Source organism: Protopterus annectens, chromosome 9.part0 (genome assembly GCF_019279795.1).
Source record: "Protopterus annectens isolate FY-2018-M chromosome 9.part0, PAN1.0, whole genome shotgun sequence".
Taxonomy (NCBI): domain Eukaryota; kingdom Metazoa; phylum Chordata; order Ceratodontiformes; family Protopteridae; genus Protopterus; species Protopterus annectens.
The window spans coordinates 478,600,209-478,626,399 of NC_056743.1; the positions used below are offsets into that span (position 1 = coordinate 478,600,209).

A 26,191-nucleotide genomic window follows, 5' to 3' on the forward strand; every position below is an offset into this window, starting at 1 on the left:
TAAAGCTGTCTCGCTATGTTGAACCCATTTAACATAGCAAGACAGCTTTAAAAAAAGCAACGGAGAAAGGAAGATCTCCGTTACCTTTTTAAAGCTGTCTCACTATGTTAAACTCCTTTAACGTAGCAAGACAGTTTCTAAAAAGCAACGGAGATCTTGCGTTCTCCGTTGCTGTAAAAAAAAAAAAAAAAAAAAAAACCAAAGACTTATACTAATGAAAAAACCTTTCTCTATTAGTACAAGTCTGATTTACAACGTGCACGCTGACCAATCAGCATGCACGTTTTGGAATATTAATAGGGGGTCATAGGTTCATACTAGGCTATCTGCCCAAGGGCATTTATAAGCCTAGCCCATAGTTATGTGGCTTTCACCACCCCTTTAGTTTGAATAAAAACTATGCCTATCATTTTGCTGTGCCTCTGTCAAGCAGTGACACTGAAGTAATCCCTGGGGTATATCTGCAATCTCCCATCCATTGGTCAAGATTCCTCTTGAACAAGGCCAGAGAGGTGCTCTGCCTCACATGTACCGGGATTTTGTTCCACAGCATAGGGAGTCTCTGGGTGATGAATCTGTCCCTCCAGCACGTTCTATTTATAACCGTGTCAATATAATCAACAGTAAACCATGCTTGGTTTCCATAGTAATAGTGGCTATAAGTATTATCAGGACAGTCTGTACACCTGGCATTCTTTTAACAAAAACAAAACAATCTGAAAGGCTGTTTTGCAATTTAGATGTACACCATGGTCTTAGTTGTATAGAAAGAAAAGACAGTGGTTGAGATGTCAGTGAGCCAGATTTATGGCCTCTGATTTGGCAGTAAGTAAACCCCCTTTTAAAAAAGGAATAAAAATAAAAAATATTAAAAAAAAAACAAACAAAAAAAAAAACACTTCAGTAAAAGAACCATACACATTGAGAAGTCTTTTGAGACAAATTTGAGGAGCACTCAGATCAGTGCTTGTTTTCAGTACTAATGTAGTTACTGTGAAGTTTTGCTGGGTTTATTACATAATGGCATAGTTAAGGTGTTTATAGGTGAGCAGAAAACTGAGTTGCTCTGCCTTAATATAATTTGTCTCTACGGGAACACATTAAAGACATTACAACTTTACTAAAAACAAATGTACTCCCCTTTAAACAAGTTCCATTTGACACTGCTCTGTTTCCTGTTTGTAGGCCAACAGTCCAAGAGGATGGAGGAGATGTTATCTATAAAGGCTTTGAAGATGGGATTGTGAAATTGAAGCTGCAGGGTTCCTGTACAAGCTGCCCTAGCTCTATAATAACGTTGAAAAGTGGGATACAGAATATGCTACAGTTCTATGTGCCAGAGGTTGAAGGTGTGGAGCAGGTATGTATAATCAGGGCTAAATAACCTTCTATAAGTCAGGCTTGTGTTCATTACTACTTTGTCAAGGGTCATCTTTCTGCAGTGTCTGTGACTTCTCCAGTCTTGTAATTAAGCTTTTTGTGATTGAAATCTTAAGTCCATCCACATCCGCATACTATTTTCCCTTCTTTTGAAGTATGAACTTCATGATAGAAAAAGTAATGTTACAACTTACTGGGCAAAGCTGCTTCTGTGAAGTTGATTGTTTAAGATGTTGTCTTTTGAGATAGTGCCTGTATCTCAAGTTACATAGAATGAACAATTACTTGACTTAGTAAGGTACTGATGAGGCTACAGAGTCGTGGTGTCTGATTTGGAAGAGGGAGACTATAAAAAGAGAGAGCAGAAAAAAAAAACAAATTATTTTAGGGGTTAAGAGGTTGGTATAATGGTTAAAGTATTTACCTTACACACATGGTATGGGATTTGATTTTCACATGGGGTAATAGCTAGGCTTAAAATGGCCCACAGGGGCAGTTAGTCTAGTACTAATCTATGAACCTGTAAGATGAAAGGACAAATCTCATTGAACCTTTGTTAATTTCCTTTTAATCTGTAAATTGAATTAGAAAGCCTCACCTGTGGGATTCCTGTGTTGATGTAGTGAATATTCATTGGCATAATAGGAAAAACTGATATTGTAGCAGAGAAAATTTTAGATGATGTTCTTCGTGTTTCACTGTTGCAGTCATAACTGTAGGGTGATCCTGCCGGCAGGCAGCCCGAGGTCGGCCAGAATCCCAAAGTCTGGGTCCGGCGTCGGCTGTACCAGCAAGCACCCTGACGTTAGAACGTAGGGGTACAAAGCTGACAGCCGACGCCATCTTCTCCAGTCTTTCTTGCCGTGCGGTGGAAAGCAGCTCGCAAGTCGTTGGTTGGCGTTTTCAGACAACGTGTTTTGATTGTCTTCGGTCCGAAGTTTTCTACTTCTCTTCTCAAGCTAAGTACCCCGTTGGGGAAACTTTTTTCTTGCTCCTCCGATGTCAGAAAAAGTTAATAATTGTATATCGTGTGGGAAACAAATACCTCATAAAGATTTCCACTCTTACTGTCTACCTTACTTAGGCCCTGACCACGACGTTTCTTGCTGTCGGTTCTGTGCCAGGTTTAATTCTCGCACTATCAAGCGTAGGTACGATTGGGCCTTGAATTATTTCGGTAGACGATTTAATTATAGGATGTCGTCGGATACTTTACCGACAACCGGAATTCAAAAGAAACGCAAAGACAAGGATAGGCCTCTGAGGTCCAAACATGATATTTTGCAGCCGGAGCCAGCTTCGGGTTCGTGATCGTCAGTGAGGTGCTTTTGCAGCCCCTGTCGTCCGCCACTGAACCGATGGCCGACACGGACTCCCATGGGGAGCCTTCAAGGCCTAGTATTTTAACTGCTGCAGGACCTTCGGACATCGCTCCTTCAGATGGGTCCGGAACCACTGTGCAGGTACCGGCTTCTGAGGGGGTTTTCAGGCCTTCTAATATCACTATTTCTACAAAGACAAAGGCAAAGTCAAAGACTCCTGTTAAACCAAGGGTTTCTTCACAAGCTTCCTCGGATACAGCTCCCAAGTCCCAGAAGCAATTACTTCGGATGGCTGAAGATTTACTTACAATGATTAGGGGTTCACACCCTCCTCCAGAAAAAAGGCCTAGACAGGATATTCCTTATGATTCTTCTGATCAGGCTTCTGTGTCTTCTGTCTCTTCCTCTGGCCAGGATTATTCTTTTCCTCCTTATGAAGATTCTGATGCAGAGGAATCTATTCCCTCTGCTTCTCCCCCTGAAGATTTTTCTTTTGGGGAAACCTTGCATGAGATGAAGGAGCATTTTCATTGGGAAGGTCAGGATTACTCTGCTTCCAAGAAGAGACTTAGGGAATTTCTCCTTCTCCCTCAACACAGACCTTTGGCTATTCCTCCTGTACTTGATGTTGTAGATGATGCTTTTTCTGAAGCTAACCTAAATCCTGATTCCTTGCTGCCTGCTCCTTCTAAGCCTGATAGATTTTACAGAGTTCCTGACTCCCATCAATTCTTATTTAAGAACCCTTCTGCTGATCCTGAAACTGTTTCTCAGGGTTCTAGGGCTGCGAAGGCCGCTTCTTCTAAAAATCCTATCCCTTCTGAAAAGGATTCTTGTGCCTTGGACAGGTGGGGCAAGAAGATTTACACTTCTGCTACCCTTTCTATTAGAGCTTTAAACTGCCAGTTTCACATGTTCAAGTATCAGCAATTTCTTTTGTCTGTTTGAAAGCAAAAGCTCTCTACCTTTCCTGCATGTGCAGAGGACAAGGAATTACAGGATGTATTGCATGCAACAGAACAAGTTAGCAAACACAGTTTACATTGTGGGTTTGATGCCTTAGAAGCTTCTTGCAGGGCTGCTGCCTCTGGTACTGTTATCAGGAGACATGCTTGGCTTCGTGAGCAGAATTTACCTGAACAGGTTAAGGCTAAGCTGTTAGATGCCCCTGTTCAGCATGATGTTTTACTTGGATCCAAGGCTGAGGAGGTTATTAAAAAGATGGAAGAAAAAGCAAAATCTATGCAGACTGTAAAAGATTTTTTACAAGTTCAGCCTCCTAGATTTTCCAGAAATTGGCCCTCCAAAAATTGGTCTTTTCCCACGTCTGACAGGCCTCAAAGGGGAAGATATAGACGCTGCAGAGGTCGGGGGCAAGCTCAGGCCTCTTACAGGTCCAAACAATGGACTGCTCCTTCACCTAGAAGGGGAGAAGACAGACCTCAATCTCAAAAGAAGCAGACCCAATGACTCTCTCCGTTGGGCTACAGGTCCTCCTTGCCTGGAAGCCCCTCTCGGAGGAAAACTTTCTCTTTTTTACCAAAATTGGACTCATATTACCCAGGACAAATGGGTTTTAGACGTGATTTTAAGAGGCTACAAATTCCACTTTCATACTCTGCCAAGGTCTTCGGGCTGGCCGGATCTGCCAAAACATCTATGGTCAGAGGCCTTAAATCAAGTGGACGCCTTATTGGCCATGAAAGCCATAGAACCTGTTCCACTTCCAGAAATGGGAAAAGGTTTTTACTCCAGATTTTTTCTGGTCCCAAGGAAACAAAACTCATGGAGACCTATTCTGGACCTCTCAGTGTTAAATACATTTCTGGAAATTCCAAAATTCAAGATGCTTACTCTGCAACAACTTCTTCCCATGCTCTCCCAGGATGCTTGGATGGTGACATTGGACTTGAAGGAAGCCTATTTACACATCCCCATCAGACAGGAACGCAGAAAATACCTCAGATTCAAGGCAGGTTCGAGACGCTTTCAATTCTCTGTACTGCCCTTTGGCTTATCTGCTGCGCCCAGAGTCTTTACCAGTGTCTGGCTCCAGTAGTAGCTTATTGCAGACTCCAAGGAATTCAAATTTACCCCTACCTGGACGACTGCCTTACTCAGGCAGACAGCAAGGATCTTTTACTTCAACATCTGCAGTTTGTTCAGCGTCTTCTACTTCTGGGACTCTCAGTGAACACAAAAAAGTCACATTTGATCCCCTCTCAACAAATGATCTTCTTGGGAGCTCTTCTAAACACAAGCTTACAAAGGGCCTTCCTTACTCCAGAAAAACAGGTACAGCTGGCATCAATTTTCATGACCTTGGCTACTTTAACTCAGCTCACTGCAAGGAAATTCCTGCAGGCATTCGGCTACATGGCTTCTTGCATCCTGTTGATTCCAAATGCAAGGCTTCATATGAGAAAACTTCAATGGTACCTAAAGAGTGTATGGTCTCAGCATTACCACAGCCTAGAAACTATGATACCTCTGATTCCCTGCCTCTAAAAGGAGTTCCTTTGGTGGTCCAGGGCTTGTGCTTCAAACAAGGAAATCCCTTTGGTCTTCCACATCCTGCTCAGTTTATAACCACAGACGCCTCGGATTATGCTTGGGGAGCTCATTACCTAAACAATTGCCAGCAGGGCTATTGGACAAAGAAGCATCTTACCTGGCACATCAACTTGAAGGAAATGTTGGCAGTCCAAAATGCTCTTCTAGCCTTCCAGAGTCTTTTGCAACCAGGCCATCTACTGATTCAAGACAGACAATACCACAGTCATGTGGTACATCAACAAACAAGGGGCTCTCACTCCTACCCCTTTGCAGACTAGCCATGAGTCTATGGGACACAGCTCTAAATCTAAATCTGCATCTTCAAGCTCAATTCATTCCAGGAAAACAGAATCTCTTAGCAGACAGCCTAAGCAGAAATCTTTTGGATCCTCACGAATGGATGCTGGACATAACATCTTCAGCAGGATTACAGCAGTTTGGGGAATCCCTCGGGTAGATCTGTTTGCATCTCATCTCAACCATCAGCTGCCTCTCTTTTGCACCAGGTCCTTCCACAAAGCAGCTTGGAAAGTGGATGCCCTGTCCTTCAGCTGGAGGAATCTTTCGGGATATGCCTTCCCTCCTCTGCCTCTTCTGCCTCGGGTGTTACTGAAAATAAAACAGGACAAACCCAAGATTTTCATTTTGATAGCCCCAAATTGGCCTCGGCAGTTCTGTTATCCAACTTTAAGACACCTATTCCTGGAACCTCCATGGATTCTGCCTCTGTTTCCTTCTCTTCTGTCCCAGCATCAGGGTCAGATGTTTCACTCTCAAATCAAGACTCTTTGCCTGGCAGCTTGGCATTTCAGGGGCCTTTGAGTCCTTCTGCTTTTCCCAAACATGTTTTGGATGTTCTCTTAGAAGCTAGGCGCCCTAGCACTAGAAAATCCTATGCTTCTAAATGGAAAAGATTTTCCATACAAAATACAAAATATAAAACTCCAACGATTTTCATTCCATATTTCATATCACCCATAAGACTTAACAAAATTAAATATATATATATATTATTACTTTTTCACTATATTTATTACTATAAATGAACTAACATAAAACAAAATTACATAAAATAAATTAATATAATATATTAATTAAGATTCCCATATTTTAGTCCTTACTAATATTTTAGTCCTTACTAATATATATATACTATATATATGTTCACTTAATACCTATTCTTAAGATTTTTTAATATATGTTTTTACCATGTTTTATTAAGATATTTAAGATATTAAATTAATAGATATGTATAGAAGTATATTGTTTTGTCATATATATTGTACTATTAAACAGATAATTATATGAATAAATATGGAATAATCATCTTTATACATATACTATTTCTATATACATACATTTTTTCTAGAGAATGATTCATATATCTATAAATACTATATAAAATATAAAATATAATACAAATATACCATTCATTGTGTAATATAGTTTTTATTTATGTATCTTATATAGCTTCATACCTAGTTAAGTCATGAATAAATATTTATACAATTTCATTATAATACTGATCTGAAATGAACAAATATTTATATTTATATATTTTTAGCCTCCAGCTTAGTCTAAACACTGCAAAAGATTTAGCTTTATTTTGCCTATTCAGAATGGATAGAAATGTTGAGCTGGTCTTGACAGTCTCTCTAGTTTATACATTAGCTATATGTCTCATTCCATCTTAGCTCTCAGATATAGGATTATATTTAGTTTTATAAGGTGATATTCATAAGAACTGCTTAAGCTGACACTTTCGACTATTTACACATAAGAGGAATTCTAGCTATATATATATATTATACAATATATTCCTATGTCTCTTTAAGTTCTTTTGTTATAATGTTCTATTTTTTATTTTTTATAAAACTCATTTAAGAACTGAGGTTTTTCTAAGCGACATCAATAGGAAGATATATACATTTTACATATGTTTTTTATGTCCTGTTTTTAATTTTGTTTATATATAGAGTGAGACAGCTTTATGATTCCTTCAGAAACTGCATTGAAACTTTACTAGATATAACAGCTTTTTGCATTTAACTTTGTAATTACTACACTAATTGATTAATTAATGTAATTTGTCAATTGTATGTACTATATAAAGAACTAGTTCAGTTACAATTAAATAGATCTGAAGAAGCGTATAGTTTGTACGTGAAAGCGCTCATCTCTTTTTGTACCTAATAAAGAAGAATTTTTGCTGCATAATCGTGGTGGTCCTCATACTGGTGTTCTTCTACGAGATCTCTCTGTTTTGTTTTAGTGGTGAGGACCTTTGGAGGTCAGCTGGGATTGTGTTATATATTTCTGGAAATTCCAAAATTCAGGATGCTTACTCTGCAACAACTTCTTCCCATGCTCTACCAGGATGCTTGGATGGTGACATTGGACTTGAAGGAAGCCTATTTACACATTCCCGTCAGGCAGGAACGCAGAAAATACCTCAGATTCAAGGCAGGTTCGAGACGCTTTCAATTCTCTGTACTGCCCTTTGGCTTATCTGCTGCGCCCAGAGTCTTTACCAAGTGTCTGGCTCCAGTAGTAGCTTATTGCAGACTCCAAGGAATTCAAATTTACCCCTACCTGGACGACTGCCTTACTCAGGCAGACAGCAAGGATCTTTTACTTAAACATCTGCAGTTTGTTCAGCGTCTTCTACTTCTGGGACTCTCAGTGAACACAAAAAAGTCACATTTGATCCCCTCTCAACAAATGATCTTCTTGGGAGCTCTTCTAAACACAAGCTTACAAAGGGCCTTCCTTACTCCAGAAAAACAGGTACAGCTGGCATCAATTTTCATGACCTTGGCTACTTTAACTCAGCTCACTGCAAGGAAATTCCTGCAGGCATTCGGCTACATGGCTTCTTGCATCCTGTTGATTCCAAATGCAAGGCTTCATATGAGAAAACTTCAATGGTACCTAAAGAGTGTATGGTCTCAGCATTACCACAGCCTAGAAACTATGATACCTCTGATTCCCTGCCTCTAAAAGGAGTTCCTTTGGTGGTCCAGGGCTTGTGCTTCAAACGAAGGAAATCCCTTTCGTCTTCCACATCCTGCTCAGTTTATAACCACAGACGCCTCGGATTATGCTTGGGGAGCTCATTACCTAAACAATTGCCAGCAGGGCTATTGGACAAAGAAGCATCTTACCTGGCACATCAACTTGAAGGAAATGTTGGCAGTCCAAAATGCTCTTCTAGCCTTCCAGAGTCTTTTGCAACCAGGCCATCTACTGATTCGCACAGACAATACCACAGTCATGTGGTACATCAACAAACAAGGGGGCTCTCACTCCTACCCCCTTTGCAGACTAGCCATGAGTCTATGGGACACAGCTCTAAATCTAAATCTGCATCTTCAAGCTCAATTCATTCCAGGAAAACAGAATCTCTTAGCAGACAGCCTAAGCAGAAATCTTTTGGATCCTCACGAATGGATGCTGGACCGCAACATCTTCAGCAGGATTACAGCAGTTTGGGGAATCCCTCGGGTCGATCTGTTTGCATCTCATCTCAACCATCAGCTGCCTCTCTTTTGCACCAGGTCCTTCCACAAAGCAGCTTGGAAAGTGGATGCCCTGTCCTTCAGCTGGAGGAATCTTTCGGGATATGCCTTCCCTCCTCTGCCTCTTCTGCCTCGGGTGTTACTGAAAATAAAACAGGACAAACCCAAGATTTTCATTTTGATAGCCCCAAATTGGCCTCGGCAGTTCTGTTATCCAACTTTAAGACACCTATTCCTGGAACCTCCATGGATTCTGCCTCTGTTTCCTTCTCTTCTGTCCCAGCATCAGGGTCAGATGTTTCACTCTCAAATCAAGACTCTTTGCCTGGCAGCTTGGCATTTCTGGGGCCTTTGAGTCCTCCTGCTTTTCCCAAACATGTTTTGGATGTTCTCTTAGAAGCTAGGCGCCCTAGCACTAGAAAATCCTATGCTTCTAAATGGAAAAGATTTTGTATTTGGATGCAGGATCGAGGTTCTGATCCTCTTTTGCCTGGCATTTCTTTCATTTTACTTTACATCAGACCTTTTGTTTAAAGGCCTCTCTTTTTCTTCCATTAAAATCCATGCTTCTGCTATCTCGGCTCATTACAACACGGATCCCCCCATCTTCTCTCACCAGTTGGTGAGACAATTCTTGAGAGGGGCTAAGAATTTAAGACCTCCCAGAACTCCTCCTGTTCCTGCTTGGGATCTTAATTATGTTTTGGAAAAGCTAACTTTACCTCCTTTTGAGCCTGCTGCTGCTTCGGATATCAAGTTTTTATCCTGGAAGACAGCTATTTTATTAGCTTTGACTTCTGCCAGAAGGGTGTCAGAGTTGCAAGCTCTCATGGCTGTGGAACCATACCTTATTTTCCACCAAGACAGAGTTGCCTTAAGGACCAATCCTACATTTATGCCTAAGGTGATTTCTAAAGTGGCTTTAAATCAGACTATTCACCTTCCTACTTTCTTTCCAAATCCTCAAAATAAAGGGGAAAGGATTTTGCATTCATTGGACGTGCACAGACAACTAAGGTTTTACCTGGATAGAACTAAAGATTACAGAAAATCTGATCAGTTGCTTATCTCTTATGCCTCCAGTTCTCTAGGCAAAGCTATTTCTAAACAAACTATTTCCAAATGGATTGCTCATGGAATAAGGTTTTGTTACTCTCATTTTGGGAAACAAATTCCAGGTACTGTTAGAAGTCATTCTACTAGAGCAGCTGCCACTTCAGCAGCTTTTCTCAGAGGAGTTCCTACCAAGGACATTTTGGAAGCTGCCACTTGGAGTTCTGTGCATACCTTCTCCAAGCACTACAATCTCCCTTTGTATTCTAAGTCTAGGGCAGGTTTTGCCTCTGCTGTCTTGCAGGGTCTTCTGGCTGCCCCTTCTGCATAACCTCCTCCCTCTTCACAGCTTTGGGATTCCACCCTACAGTTATGACTGCAACAGTGAAACACGAAGAACATAGTACATTTGTGTACACCTACCATAAATGTAGATGTTCGAGTGTCTTCACTGTTGCAGTCGGTGTTTCCCTCCCACCAATCCCCTCTTATCTTCCTTTTCCTTTGTGGTGTATTTGTGTTTTTTTCTTTTGGACACCTTTTGGTTATTTTGGGGGACTTCTGACATCTGGGGCAAGAAAGACTGGAGAAGATGGCGTCGGCTGTCAGCTTTGTACCCCTGCGATCTGACGTCAGGGTGCTTGTGGTACAGCCGACGCCGGACCCAGACTTTGGGATTCTGGCCGACCTCGGGCTGCCTGCCGGCAGGATCACCCTACAGTTATGACTGCAACAGTGAAGACACTCGAACATCTACATTTATGGTAGGTGTACACAACTGTACTTTTTCTATCATTATGAAACCTGGAGTACTAAATAGTACAATTAAGAGTGCAGTGACTGAACATTTTTCTCTCTAATCTTTATACCTTTGACTCAGATATTGGTAGACAGTTGTTTACCATTCTCACTCTGCATAGCTGTTAGGCTGTGTGAGTTGCGTCCTACACAGGGCACAACAGCTGGACAGATTCACAATGCTCTGGCTACTTCCCACACCTTTACTCTGGCTGCTGAAGCAGATTGCTGCTCCTGTGAAGCCTCAGAGACTCCTCTTCTCAAAGTGTTGAGAAAGTACAGGAGAAAGCTTTACTCTGACTGCTGATTGGACAGCATTATAGAGGAAAATCAGCAGTCAGGCTAAAGATTGATGCCGTCTGTGTCATTATTGATTACGGATGGGTCTTGGATCTGACCTGTGATTCAAGCCATCAACTGAAAGGTCAGATCCAGAGTTCAAGATCCTCCCTTCACATAATCCCTTTGTAACCCACATCCCTCAGATCTCATTTGCCACGATCTCACTCAGACATGCATCCTATAGCTCAAGCTAGCCTTGGTACAGATAAGTGAATTTTTTCCTCTTTTTGGTAGTCCTTTTCTCCTGTCTTCTTTTAGTCTTAATCTAGTTAGGTTTCCTTCCCTCCTGGTAGCTTTTTAAGCTCTATTTTGAACTCTGTGCCGTGAGTTCCCGTCTTTTTCTCTTGGGTAATTTGGGTAGTTTCTTAGCTCCCTCTGCTACCTCTTTTTAGCAGGTGGTTTCTTTGCCCTTCTCTTTCCCCTTCAGTGTAGTGTGTGTATGAGTTAGTTTTGTGTGTGTGCGCGATGTCTGAAAAGCCTTCTGGCTTTAAAAGATGCTGCTCATGCAGTCAGAAAATGCCCCACTCTGACTCGCATGAGGAGTGTATTTATTGCCTGAGAGAGACTCACCTGGAGGTTGAGTGTGATATTTGTGCTGGATTCAACCCCAGGGCTCTCCTAGAATGCAGGAACAAGTTTCTGCTTAAGGGGCTTGCAAAATGGGGTCCTCTGGTCTTCGGTTCCCCTTATAAGCCTCCCTTCGATCCCAGGAGGAAGTCTTCTTCCTCTAGGAATTTGACCTCCAAAAAGCCAAGACACTCAAATTCCCATTCCCTGGATCCAAGCCCAGCCTCTTTGACTTCGGATCCACCCTCTTCTGCCCCGAGAGCCACGGCTCCTTCTGTCCGATCTGAGACCTCAGAGTCTCGTAGGCCCTTGGATCCGACCCACCCCTCGGATCCATCTACGTCTCCAATTGCTCCTTTGGATCCACCCAGGTCTTCGTATCTGATGTTTTTTATCGGATCCACTCATTATTGATGTTTCTCCCTCAAGGGCCAGAAGCTCGAATCCGAGGCGCACAAGTTGGTCTCCCTCCCGAGACTGCAGGCTTTCAGCTAGGTTGGGACATTCCTCTGTTTCTTCTAAATCCTCCAGACGTTTACTCCCCTCAGACATGGGTGGGATGATGAGCTTTTTCAAGGCCCAAATCGAGTTGGGCTTATCATCCCTTGCTCAGTTGCCAAGCAAATCCTCTCCATCTGCGAGACTTCGCTCTTCTCGTCCAACCCATCCCAGTTTGGATCCTCAGGATCAGAGCATTCCCTGTGAGAGGCCGACAGTGTCTGGCATAGCTTTCCTTTCCACACCATCAGGGTCCCTATCGGGCTCTGTTCTATTGCCCTTGGAACTGGCTGCACCTCTGCCTAGTGAGGTCGGTGCTGTTTCTTAGGGTATAGGGTTGGGCCCGGAGTTTTTGGACCATTGTCTCCCTCCTGGGGCCTCCGCACTGGACAGCTTGGGGCCAAAATCATCTGGAGACATCAGTGCTGCTTAGGGGTCCCTCTTTTCTTTCCTGGGTGGCTGTGGCCATGGGGGAGGAGGAGGAGGGGGCTTTGTTTGGTCCAGCAGTAGAGAGGGCCTTCTCCAACTGGGCAGTTACCTCTCCTTCGGCTCTAGGCCCTCCCCAGCCCTTCTAGAGGTTGAGCAGTGAGACCTCTTCATCCTTCCAGGCTCAGCCCTCCTGGGAGTGCCTTTAGACAGGCATTACTCCCCTTGGGGTCCCTGCCTCTTCCGAGTCTTCCCCCATAGCCCATTGTGGAGGAGCCTCCTTGGAAGAGGACGTGCAAGAGGAGGAGGTACTTGGACTCCTCTAGGGAATCCCACATTGAGGACACAGATTTCAAGGAAGGAGATGGGTCCCCCAGACTTACGTCTGAGAAAGTGTCCTTTGGGGACATCAACAAAATCCTCAAGTAACGAGGCGATTGGTCTACCCCCACCCCGTCTTTAGTGGAATCCACATTTTTGAAGGTCTTCAGGGTGGGCCTATCTTCTACCTGGGTGTCTCCCCTTTCCAACGAGCTCGTGAAAGGAGCCAGACAGTGGAACCAGTCTCCAAGATGCTGTTGTGGTGGCCTCAGCTTCTAAAAAGGAGTTTGCTGAACACAGCTCCACGGTTCATCCCCCAAGCAGGGAGTCTGGGGTGATAAACCATTTTGGAAAGTGCGTGTTTGCCTCAGCTACATTCGGACTGAGATCAAGCAGTTGCATGGCAGACATCACCCAACTGCAAAGGGATTTGGTATCAGAGCTTGCCACTTCTCTTTCCGAGTTGCTGCCTCCAGAGAGTCTTAAATTGGTCTCTCCAAAGCTGTCCACTCTAGCTTCCCTGGCTAATGCTTCAATGAGGTTGATCTTCATTTAGGCAGAGGCCACCTCTTGAGCGGTGAGTATGAGCGTTGCCATTAGGTGGCATGTCTGGCTTTGCCTTTGCGGGTTTGCAGAACCCTTTAAGGTGTCTTTCACTAATGCCCCTTTCGACGGGTCAACCTTGTTTGGTTCCTGCATGAAAGAGACTTTGACATGCAGTGAGCAAGAAGAAAAGACTGTCTGTGGTGGGTATCAAGTTCTTTACACCCCAATGATCCTTTTCCAAAATTCAGAGGGGTAGTAAAGAAACTTTGGTTCCGCAGGTCTCTGTCTTCCTTCCAGGATGCTCTTCAGGAATCCTGTCCTCTTCCTCCCAAGAGGCAGAGGGGGGTCTGCTGAACCTTGGCTCCTGGGAATCCTTCTCTGAGAAGCCCCCTCAATGCCCTTGAAGTGCTGCCCAGCTGTTCTGCCCTGGAGGCAGTCGGGGGGCATATCTCCCTCCACCCACTAGCCTGGACAAGTATCACCTCAGATCAGTGGGTGCTAATGATCATTTCCAGGGGTTACTTCCTAACCTTTATTCAGCCCCCTCCAGTTCAAAGTTCTCTCCTGGATGTTCCACCCCACCAAAGGGTGTTGGACCATCTCAAGGTCCAAGACCTTCTTCAAAAAAGAGCCATCCAAGTGGTCCCAACAGGGCAACGTGGGTCCATAATGTAACTTTTGTTTCCTTTTGGTGTCCAAGAAGATGGGGGACCTGTGTCCCATCTTGGACCTCAGTAAACTAAACCTGTTGGTCAAGAAGACCAAATCAGATGGTCACTGTTAGTCCATTCTGCCTCTTCTGCATAAGGACGGCTAGATGTGCTTGGAGGATCTCAAGGAAGCATACTATCATGTCAAAATAGACAGATGCTCCAGGAGATACCTATGCTTTTGGCTAGTGGCCAACCACTATCAATTCAAAGCCTTGCCCTTTGGACTCATCACAGCCCCCAGGTGTTTACAAAATGCATGGCAGTGGTGTCAGCTCATCTGTGGCTGCAAGGTTTTCAGGTCTTCTGGTACCTTGACGATTAGCTCCTCATGGCCCCCACAAGGCACCAACTCGCTATGGCCACCTATTATGCTTTCAGTTTCTTTCAAGATCTAGACATCACGGTTAGCCTGCCCAAATCCCATCTTTCCTCGTGTCAGAACCAAGAGTTTATTGAGGTCCTTTTGTACACGGTGTTGGAGACTGCAGCACTTCCCCTACCCAGAGATCAAATAATTTGGGACCAGGTCCATCAGCTGCTGGATTTAGATCATCCCACATCTGACTTGATCTTGCAGGTGCTATGCTTGATGGTGGCGGATGCCCAGTTAATGCCTCTCACCAGATATCACATGCGGGTTCTGCAGTGGACCCTGGCGGTGCAATGGTGAGCTTGGTTTTACCTCTTGTGTCCATGACCATTGGGATCTCTCAGGAGTGCAGACATCACCTTGCTTGGTGACTCCAAGCTCAGGATCTCATGCTAGGCAGACCCTTCTGTCTTCCCCAACCCAAGGCCAGAGTGACCATGGATGCCTCCCTGTTGGGGTGGGGGGTGGGGCATTTTTGGGGAAGGACGGTTCAAGGCACATGGTCCGCCATAGAGACCAAATTGCACATAAATGTCCTGGAAATGAGAGCAGTCGTTCTAACATTGCAAGCCTTCCAGTAGTGCCTCCTCCTTGGGAATATAGCAGTTCAAACAGATATCATGGCGGTGGTCTGGTACATCAGCAAGCTGGGGGGAACACGGTCTTATCCCCCTGTGCATTGAGGCCATGAGAGTGTGGGAATGGGCAATGTCTTATAGGTGCTTTCTTCTTGCAGTGTACATTCCCAGCAATTCCAGTGCGTTAGCCAACAAAACTCAGAAGACCGATCCTGAGTCGTCATGAGTGGTCCTTAAATCAGTCAGTGGCATGTCAGATATTTGACCGTTGGGGTCTTCCTTGCTGCAATCTTTTTGCCTCCCGAAACAACCACGAATGCAGCAACTACTTTGTCCTAATCCCCCAATGGGGGAGTCACCTAGGAACACTCTGGTGCACGATTGGCCATCGTGACTTCCATATGCTTACCCCCCCCCCCAACACCCCTCATTCCCAAAGTCTTACAGAAAGCCCATTGCCTAAAGACTCCTCTGATCCTCCTTGCCCCCTTTTGGCCTCGTCAGGCATGGTTCTTCCTCCTCTGGTCTCATCTGAAATATCCGCTCTGGGTATTGGATCCCACCCCAAATCTCATTTGCCACCCTTGGGACTTCCTCTTCCCAATCTTAAGTCTCTTTGTGTAACCACATGGTTCCTTCAGTTCCGGTGATCCTTTCCCAGTCTAAGCTTCCCTCTCCAGTTAAGAATATAATCTTGGCCTCTCAAAAACTGTCTACTAAGAAGGTATATTCCAGTAAATGGAAGAGATTTTATATTTGGGCTTAACGCAATGTAGATCTCTTTTCAGCCCGTATTCCTGACATTTTGTTGTTCTTGGCCTCTCTTTTTCACCAAAAGGCCAGTTTCTCTACGATCAAACTCCAGTTGACGGCCATCTCTGACTTCCATTTGAACAAAAGTCCCACCTTTTCTTCCAGGCTGTGCAAGGCCTTCCTCAGAGGGATCCGTTCTCCTCAGGACTCCTGTCAAGGATTCCTCCCCACTATGGGATATCAAAATAGTTTTGCAGTCTTTGACCCAGAAGCCCTTTGAGCCTGCAGCAAGTTGTGATCTTAAATTCCTGTCTTGGAAGATGGGCTTCTTGGTGGCTATTATTTCGGCCAGGAGGGTTTCCGAGTTGCAGGCTGTCAGCATTAAGCCCCCTGTCATGGTGTTCCACAAGGATAGAGTCTCTCTCTCAGGGCCAGTCCTTCATTCATCCGTAAGGTAACCTTGGAGGCTAATCTTAATCAATCTAGTCAGCTTCTTGTGTTCTTCCCCAAGTTTTCTAATAAAGGGAAATATACGTTGCATTGTCTGAATGTCCATAGACAGCTAGATTTTTATCTTAAGAAAACTGAAAAATTTCAGAAGTCAGATGAGCTTTGTTGCCTTCTCTCAGGCCAGAAAAGGTCAAGCAGTTTTCAGGGTATCTATTTCATGTTGGATCGCCAGCTGTATTTCCTGCATTTACGAAAGCAGGCACCTGGAATCATTCTGGACCAGTTAAAGCTCACTGTACTAGGTCAGTAGCCACATCTTCTGCCTTCTTGGCAAAACTTTCTTTGGGTGAGATTTGTGCTGCTGCTACTTGGTCTAGTCCCCACAACTTTGTTACGCATTGTAAGTTGGATTTGGTATCTAGGAACAGGGATTCCTTTGGTTCCTGTCTGCTTTGGCATGTCCTTCCCTGAGGCCTCCCAGGGTTCATAGTATCTGGGGACTCTGGCCCACCCATGATCAATAATGACATGGATAGCTTCAGATAGAGTTATGTATTTACCATAACTTGGAATCTGTGCTATCCAGTGTCATTATTTTATCACATTTCCACCCTCCTTCTGAAGATTTGGTAGATACGGAGGAATGTCTCCCTTTAGGAGTTTTACAGTTTTATAGGCAGTATATACACTGCCCTTTTTTTTTCTCTATCCAACAAACTCAATCCGAGTGTTGTGGGTTAACAAGGGATTATGGGAAGTGGCCGAGCTTGAGCTCTGGATCTGTCCATTCAGTTGCCAGCTTGGATCCAAGGTCTGATCCAAGACCCATCCATGATAAATAATGACACTGGATAACACAGATTCCAAATTATAGTAAGTACATAACTCTTTTTTTTGTTCAGTACTTTCTTGCTGCCCCCAAAAGAAGCAGCTGTGAGATTTCACAGGGACAGTAATCGGCTTCAAGCTTCATTACTGGCAGATAAGTTCCCAGTTGGGAACCCTTCCAGACAGAATTGTTACCCTTTAAAAACTACTGTACCTTTAATTTGGGGCTTTAAATTGCATTTCTCCTTTACAAAACCTGATAATTATTAAAAAAAAATAATAATTAAAAAAAATAGTTTCCTGTTAGGGACTGCTATCTTTATCTGTTAGCTAGTTAGTGTATTTGGACTATTGTGTAAACATATAGTGCTATTTTAAGCTTTAGCCTGTGTATGCTTTCTGAAAACCTACCTGCCGTTTTTGTTTCTGTCAATGTGGTTTTACTCTTCAACATTTTTGACTGGATTTTAATGTGCTGCTTGTGCATTGCTTTGAAAAGGGGACTGTGCTGGTAAGTAGAAGTGTGTGTGTGCTGCGTACGAGCACCTTAATAACTTGCATTCAGACAGACTTGTACTAGCAACATTTACTAGCTTTGAGACCTTCTTCTCAGTTACAGCATGTATGCTTTCTCTGGTCCTACAAGTTCTTCTCCCAGTGTACATAAAGGAAAAAAAAAAGTTACTAATGATCCTTTGCTGACACCCCGGGCTCAGTCTGTGCCTCAGCTGATGGTGGGTGAACCTGCAGTGGCCATTTGTCATTCCTCAGTCCACTTGCTTCCTTCTGCGGTTTCCTCTGGTGTAGTCCTTTCAACTGCCATAAACCATGGAACAGCCACGTTCTTTTATACTGTTCCAGTGTCTTATCCAGGCATGTGGAAACTGTCCTCTCTGGGGCAGGGAGACTTTGACATCTTGACATGGCAGATACGTTTTCCGAGGTGATCTTCAGTCAAACTTTTCTCTGCAAAGAAAAAAACAAAAAGGTTTAGCATTGTTAGTCTTAAAGACATGGTATCTGTTACAAAACATTGTTTTTCATATTTTAGCTAGACAGTCATTACAGGCTGTTAGTCATGCTGCTCAGAGATCATTTCCTGAGGGCAATGTTAAAAAAAAAAAAAAAAAATTCCTGAAGAAAATTTGATGGAGGATTCTGACAAAGACCAAGATGAGACTTCTGCAGATTCACAAGACCAGACTCTTGACTTTGAGGAAAAAACTTGGTCCTTGACAACACCTTTGGACAGCAGCCAGAATGAATGGTGTTTTTATGAGAACAAGTGTACATTCCTCCTGAATGAGGATAGAGAATATTTTACAAGTGGATATACCTCATTCTACTCTTATTCCTTCTAATGTTCCTTGTAAGATGTGTTTAATGCTGCCTGTAATAATCCTGATTCTCAGACTTCAGTTCTCAGAAAGGTAGCTAGTCATGGAAGATTTCAGATATCCTTTTATAGAGTGGGGGCATACATGAGCAAAAACACGCTTGTCCAGAGGTTCCAGGACATCAACACAAATGCTCTAGAACAGATGGTCTGCATCCCCACTAGGGGCTGTAATGTTCTGGACATAGCACTCACTAGCATTTGGGGGGGGGGGGGTCACCATACTTTCCCATGTGTGATACCCTCCCTGGTTAGGTCAGACCACAGGTCAGCCTCATTTGAAGTAACTACTAGAACTGACACCCTCACAGGAGCAAAACTTATAAAGAATTTTACCAAAGCTAACTACAGCCTACTAAGCAGTGGCATAAAAAGCTTCATACCACCAACAGTCGCAGACATCTGTGATCACTCTGCAGAAGTGTACGCAAATGCCCTGTACAAACACTTAGGCGATTGCCTAAATACTGCTGTACCTCACCTGATCAAAACTTTCCGTAAAAACAAGCCACCGTAGTGGACTTCATGTATGAACAGATTGTATAACAAGAGCAAGAAACAGTTGTCCAAAAGCAATAGGGATGTCACTCTGCGGAAGAAGAGTTCCCTCCAAAGCCTAAATGAGAAAATCAGAAATCTTGTATAGTCTTCTAAAGCAAATTAGGAAACTAAAATTGCATCTCTAGCCAAGGATAGTCATAAGGCATTCTTTAACTACGTCCGAAGTCTAAAAGAGAATGCCTAGCTATGTGCTGAGCTGCTTGTAGATGGGATCACTCATACTACACTGGAAGATATCACCAACCTGATAGCTGACAGATTCTAAAACGAGACCTAGCAGACCCACGTGGTGTTCTCTTTAATCATAGCTTGAGAACTGGCTGTGTTCCTGCAGAATGGAGAACAGCAACAGTAATCCTCCTGCACAAAGGGGGACCATCAACTGACTCTGAGAACTAAAGACCCATAAGTCTAACCAGCCTCATCTGCAAGGCCATGGAAAGAATTCTCCTGGACCTCATCAACAAGGACATAGGCGACCTCTAAACGTTGAACCCAAACCAGTTTGGCTTCAGTAAGGGTAGATCATGCTTGTTAAACCTGGCAGATTTCTTTGAGAATGTCACCAAAACCATGGACGAAGGTAAGATGGTGCATACAGCCTGTCTCAACCTTGCCAAAGCTTTTGACACAATCCCCCACTCTGGCATTGTTGAGAAACACTTGCAGCTGGGGATTAACTGTTAGGTTACTAGATGGGTAGCCATTTGGCTCACCGACAGAAAACGCACTGTCAAAATTGGTGACTCTACCTCCACCAGTAAGACCCATCACCAGTGGATTACCACAGGGGTCTGTCCTTAGGCACCTTACTGTTTGGCATCTACTTCTTAGAAGTCCAGGCCAAAGTAGACAGCCTCTGGCTCAACAAGATGGCTGATGATTACAAACTGGGAGCAATGAATGAGTCCTCCGATATCCCCTATGGGCAAGGGTAGGCAATGTTGATCACATACCTGCTCTGTTAATAAATTTCATTCTGAGAACTACCCAAAAAGAAGAAATGGAGATACTTGGGATTAACATGGCTAGACTTGTAAAGGCTTTAGAGCCACTAGCCTAGTAACCTCCTAGAATGAGTTCTAGATCTGTCCTTTCCCAATCTATTTGAGAAAGTACAAAAACTCAGAATATTGACCCATCAGTCTGTTACCTCTCCTTCAGGGAGTTTGTCATAAGATTTGGAGTTTGTGTGTGTAGGTGTATTTGTGTGTAATAAATATATATCTGAGAGAGAGAGATTGTGTATGCTCACGTATGTGTGTATATTTATATATCTGTGTATGTTTATATACACACACACACATGTATATATATCTACTTCTAAACATCGAACCTTGTATAACTGAACTTCATTTCCGCCAGACAGAAATAGGAAAGCTGAAATACCCGAACAGTGAATTTTTCCCAGCATAAGTAAACACTTGCCCAAACTTAAATGAAACACACATCTGGTGGACCCCGGCCATAAATAAGCTATACAACAGAAGGAGAAAGCTACTACATGAGCAAAATCCCAAAAAGGGAAGGCGTCACTAGTCAGTACTAGCAAGAAACTGCGATCCCTCATAAAATCATCCAAGGCCAGCTTCGAAAGAAAAATTTCACAAGACACTAAAGATGATCACAAGGCCTTCTTTAGTTATGTCAGAAACCTGGGAGGCAACTCCCAGATATGCTCGGAGTTAGTGCAAAATGACAAAAAATACACTGAACCCACAGACAATTGCCAACATCCTGGCAGAAAGGTTCAGTGCAAACCCCCCCCCCCTTCCCCCCGAAAAGAGCAAATGTCTATCCCAACAGAGTGTAGCCTTCCTGAGATCACAGATGCACAGGTGAGAGCTGCCCTCTCCAAAGCAAAAAACACAGCATCAATAGGACCAGACAGTGTCCCGGGCTGCATCTTACACAAGCTCCAAGAAGAACTAAACCCTCATATAAAGTCACTGTTCAGTCTCAGCCTTACTACAGGATATGTACCCAAGGAATGGCGTACAGCAACAGTGGTCCCACTCCACAAAGGTGGTGCCACAACAGACCCTGGAAACTATCGCCCTATAAGCCTGACTAGCCTGGTCTGCAAAGCTATGGAGCGTAGCATCATGGAAATCATAAACAAAGACATTGGGAACCTCCAGACACTGGATCCTACCCAATTCGGCTTCGTTAAGGGCAGATCTTGCCTTTTGAACCTGGTCGACGACTTTGAAACAGTTACCAAAGCCATAGATGAAGGGAAGGTAGTCCACACAGCCTACCTGGACCTCGCAAAAGCCTTCGACACAATACCCCACTCGGGCATCATAAATAAGCTCACCAGCTTAAATATCAACCCCTATGTCACAAGATGGGTTGCAGACTGGCTCAGGGATAGAACCCACATGGTCAGAATAGCAGGTGCCATGTCAGACTCTAAACCAGTTACAAGTGGCATCCCACAAGGCTCAGTCCTGGGACCTCTCTTGTTCGGTATATATTTCTCCGAGGTACAGGCTGACACGGGTGGACTATGGCTGACCGAGTTCGCAGATGACTGCAAACTGGGTGCTGTAATCGACTCTCCGGCTGACACAAGCATCCTCCAAAAGGGTCTCACAGAGACGATAACTGGTGCCAGAGCCATGGCCTAAAGCTAAATGCCAAAAAGTGCATAGTTATCCCCTTTGGGAAAAACAAAGTGCCCACAAATTACCACATAGGTGATAATCCATTAAGTACAGAAGAAATAATTATGGACTTGGGGACCCAAGTAGACAACAATCTCTCCTTTGTCAATCACGTTGCCAGAGTGTTTAGAAAGACCTTCTATATAGCCCACCTTATCAGGAAAGGATTCACATCTAGATCAAGAGAGGTCATTGTGCCCCTCTACTCATCACTTATCAGGCCCATAATTGAGTACAGTGCCCCGTTTGGGATGTACCTTACCCGACACCTGCAGCAACTGGAAAGACCCCAAAAGTATCTCACCAAGAGGATCAAGGGGCTCAAACAGATGCCCTATGCAGTTCAGCTAAAGAAACTCCAGCTCTACTCAGTTGCTTACCGCCTACTCAGAGGCGATCTGTGTCTGACGTATAAAGCCATGTCCAACCCAGAATTAATGGACATGCTTCACCTCAGGAAATCCAAATGCCTTAGAGCTACACGCTCCAGGGACTTGAACCTCAGCACAGAAATAAATAGGACATGCTGGAGGGACAGATTCATATCCCAGAGGCTCCCCTCACTCTGGAACAAAATCCCAATCCATGTTGGGCAGAGCCCCTCACTGACCCTCTTCAAGAGAAATCTTGATGAGTGGATGGGAGATCCTAAGTTTACCCCTGGGATCTCTTCTGTGTCCCTGCTTGACAGAGGTAGAGTAAACTAACCTTAAAAGGGCTACCTTCTGTGACCTACTGTACAGAGGCACAGTCAACTAATCTAAAAGGGTGGCGAAAGCCAAACACACTCTGGCTAGGCTTATAAATGCCCAACTATATATATATGTGTATATGTGTGTGTGTATATATATATATATATATATATATAGCTGTACCCGGCCATGCATTGCTGTGGCTCAGTCTGGTTAAATGGAAAAGAAAGAAGAGTGAAAGCGCACGTTTCTAATGTATTTAATTTCACAATGCTTGTGGGTATACAACATTTTTTGTTCCATTGTCTGTGCAGATATAGAGATTGTCTGGTTTGCCGACTCTAGAACATGCAACAGATAATTGTTCATGTGAGAAGCAATCTGTGTGTAGATCTAAACCGCACAGTTCTAAAGATTGGCCCTGAGTTTTGTTGATGGTGATTGCAAATGCCAATCGAATTGGGAATTGCAATCTCTTAAATTGAAATGGCATATCCGTTGGAACCATAGGAATGCGAGGAATGAGGACATCTTCACCTTTGAAAGGTCCTGTCAAGATTGTTGCTTCTATGACGTTGCTCATTAATTTTTTTACTGGAAGCTGCGTGCTGTTGCAAAGCTTTGGCTGGTTGATATTTCGCAACATAATTGGCACGCCAATTTTCAATTGCAGTACGTGCGGTGGCATCCCTGGCAGATCGAGTGAATTCAGAAATTCTGTTGGATAATTAACCACTTCATCTGCTTCCACAACAGTGTCGACAGACTTGTATGTGACTGCCTCGCTTTGAATGTTAGGCTGAATAATATTAAGTTTGTAGACATCTTTGTTCTCGGCCACAAGAATAGCTCGTTCAAGTCAGCCAATCGTGATTCTTATAATTGGTTTGAATATTGGGAAATACTTTTTCAACCGATTCTTCTTTTGAAGTCACTAAATTGCAGAAGTTATGAGGCAATGAAATTCGTCCTGAGGTCAGATCAGGCGGCACCTTTCCATTCCCAATTTCCAGCAATTGATGTGAGAATATCTCAGCTGATCGATCGTTTTGCAGCTGGACACGCATATTTGTAGTTAATTTTGACGTCTTTACGTTTCGCTACAAAGTAGAGTATTTCAGGGAAGCATTTATTTCGTCTGCTGGTGTCGATAGAGGAGAATGAAGCAGATCTGAAGCTGCAGAACGCGATCGCCGTGCTCGCAACCGTGCATCCTCAAGTCTGGCTGCACGTCGCTGTGCTGCTTCCTTGGCACGTATTTGAGCCATTCATTGTCTGTTTTGCTCGTTCGCTGATGCCCGTTCTTCCTCAGTTTGATTTGCAATTACTCGTCGCACTGCCTCCACTCCGCAAGTATGACAACCTAAGTTTGATCTTCTGCGAGGCATTATTTGGATGAACTAAAGCAGATCGATTGCACTGAAAAAGAAGTAAGAAAGTTATAACAAAAACATAGAAAATTGCATATTTGTATACAAATATATAGAATCCATAGTAGGTATATAAAAGCACGCGCGTATTCGAATGCAACGTGTGACATCTATATAATAGTAGGTATATAAAAACACGCACGTATTCGAATGCAACATTGTGTGAAAATTTCAAAGCAATCTGTGGAGAACTTTTGGAGATTTAAGATTTTGAACAAACGAACATTTACATTTTTATTTATATAGATATATACCAACTTCGGGATTGCACTACAGTGGAGAAAAAGGCATGTTGGGCAACTGTTTACTTACCCTGGGAAAAAATTGCCATTCGTGTATTTCAACTTTTGCTGTTTTCATCTTGTGGGTTGCAAATTCTTCCATTGCCCTACTCACTAAATCAGTTTGCTTTGTTGAATGCGTTCTTGGCAACAAGACCTACTAACAGTAGTGGTATTTTCTTACATTCTACTTCCCTGTGGGTCATCATTATTCTGTTAATGTCAACTGTTTGCCTCCCCTCCACAAAACCACATTGGCCCATAGCTATAAATATTGGCATAATCTTTGCCATTTTCTTAGGCATTATGGACATAAACACGTCATAGTCATGGTTTAGAATTGAAATGGGCCTATATGAAGCTGTATTTGATGGGCCTTTACCATCTTTCGGTATTAACACCCACCACCGCTTTCTTCCAGGATATTGGTGCTTCTCCTTCTTTTAAAATACTGTTAAACAAAATATTCCAGATATTTTATCAAGGTTTCCCCTCCAAGCTTCCAGACTTCCCCAGGAATCTGTAGATTGGCTGTACATCACCATTTTTATCTCATCTTCTCCTGACCTAACTGATAGTTATTGAGCTTTGACCTTGTCATATTTAATTATTCAATAAACATTTCCATGTGTATCTTTTCTTGATTTCTGTATTTCTCTGTGTTGTACAGAGTTTCTTAATATTTCTAGTACCTCTACAGGATATCTGAATATCTTCCTTATGTCATTGCACTATCTACATTTCTTAAACCTGAACAAGGTGAAAGAAGGAAAAACTCTTTCCTTCCTCTTCCCCTGCCCTAAATGTTCTTCCAAACATTAATGACATGAAGTAGGGTATATGCTTTGTAGTCTCCTACAACTTTAACAGTCAAAAAAGTCCAATATCCCCAGGTTTTCTTGTTCTGTCATATTTCACAAATATACTTAATGCTTTGTTAATCCCACATTTGTCAATTTCAAAGTGGCTGTTTTTTTTCTTTGTGATATTCATCTTCCAAATCCAGTCTTTGCTTCATTTTCAATAATCTCCCATTTTTTCTAGTCAACTCTTGTGCTTTTATCTGCCTCTCGAGCATTTTCCTTTGAAGAATTGGAAGATGCTTCACTGGTATAGTCTCTCTATGGGGTTTATTACCAGAAGAACAAGAAGCAGAGTCTCCTTCTGTTTGATAGCTCATTTTTGTTGAACAGACTTTTCTATTTCTCCCTTAGCATGTTCTGCATAAAAAAAAATGATTTTGACCCTGTAAGAAAGCATATTCTGAGCATAGCTGGATACAACAGCTTGAATCTCATGCCTGCTTCTCGACATTCCATGAATACTGGAATAAATGTACTACAGTTCTGCCTGGTGTACAGCGAGTAATCATTTTTTGCAAGCACTCTTGTCTCCCACTTTTAATACTTTGCCCTTCTGCTACAGTTTTGTCAGAATCGACTCTTTCTGCTGGTAAGACTGGATCTTTACTATTAAGCATCTAAGTTGTTTTCTTATAGTCAAATTTGGAACATACATGCAATGTGATCTTTCAGTTAACAACTCCTGCTGTGAAATAGCAGTCCAGTTGCTTATTTGTGCTTTCATAAAGTTAATATAGTGAGTTCCTTCCAGCTTCTCTGGTACAGCAGAAAATCTCAGATTTTCCGTACGTGCTCTGTCTTCTAATTCTATTATTTTTGTTTAAACACGTCTTCTTTTGCAATCTGAAACCCAGCCAGCCTTTTCATTTCACCCTCTAATTTTTCCAGTTTTATCACTTCATCTAAAATAGTTTAAATCATCTTCCTTTTTTCAGTGTTTTATTTGAGTTGGTATACTCCTTCAATGTGTTTAGTTTGTTAATCATGTCTGAGTACAGTTGACTTTTTTTTTCCTCTAGGTTACTTTGTCATGTCTTACACCAAAGCTGGAGCTTGAATTGCTTTTTTGCTGAACACCTGCAGAGTTATTCCCAATTAGCATTTTCTCCTCACCTTTTGTGATTCAGAGAACCTGAAAGAAAATCAGTTTATTTTTTGCTGGCATCCAGGCAGTGTACTTGTTGGCCAGTTACTGAAATTTACCCAAAAAGACAAGTTCACTGGCTCTCTTTTGTGAGTTTCTGTTTTCACACTAGGAGAGCTGAAATTAATCTGTTACT

At 43.0% G+C, this 26,191-nt stretch overlaps 1 protein-coding gene across 1 annotated transcript in view; it reads left to right on the top strand.

The window, feature by feature from the left end:
- The window catches only part of NFU1 (NFU1 iron-sulfur cluster scaffold), a gene marked incomplete in the record, with an annotated part of 508,295 nt that overhangs the window by 369,128 nt on the left and 112,976 nt on the right, over nucleotides 1–26,191 (top strand). The window contains 1 exon segment of the mRNA XM_044083026.1: nucleotides 1,186–1,360. Within this exon segment, the coding sequence (XP_043938961.1) occupies nucleotides 1,186–1,360 (175 nt within the window).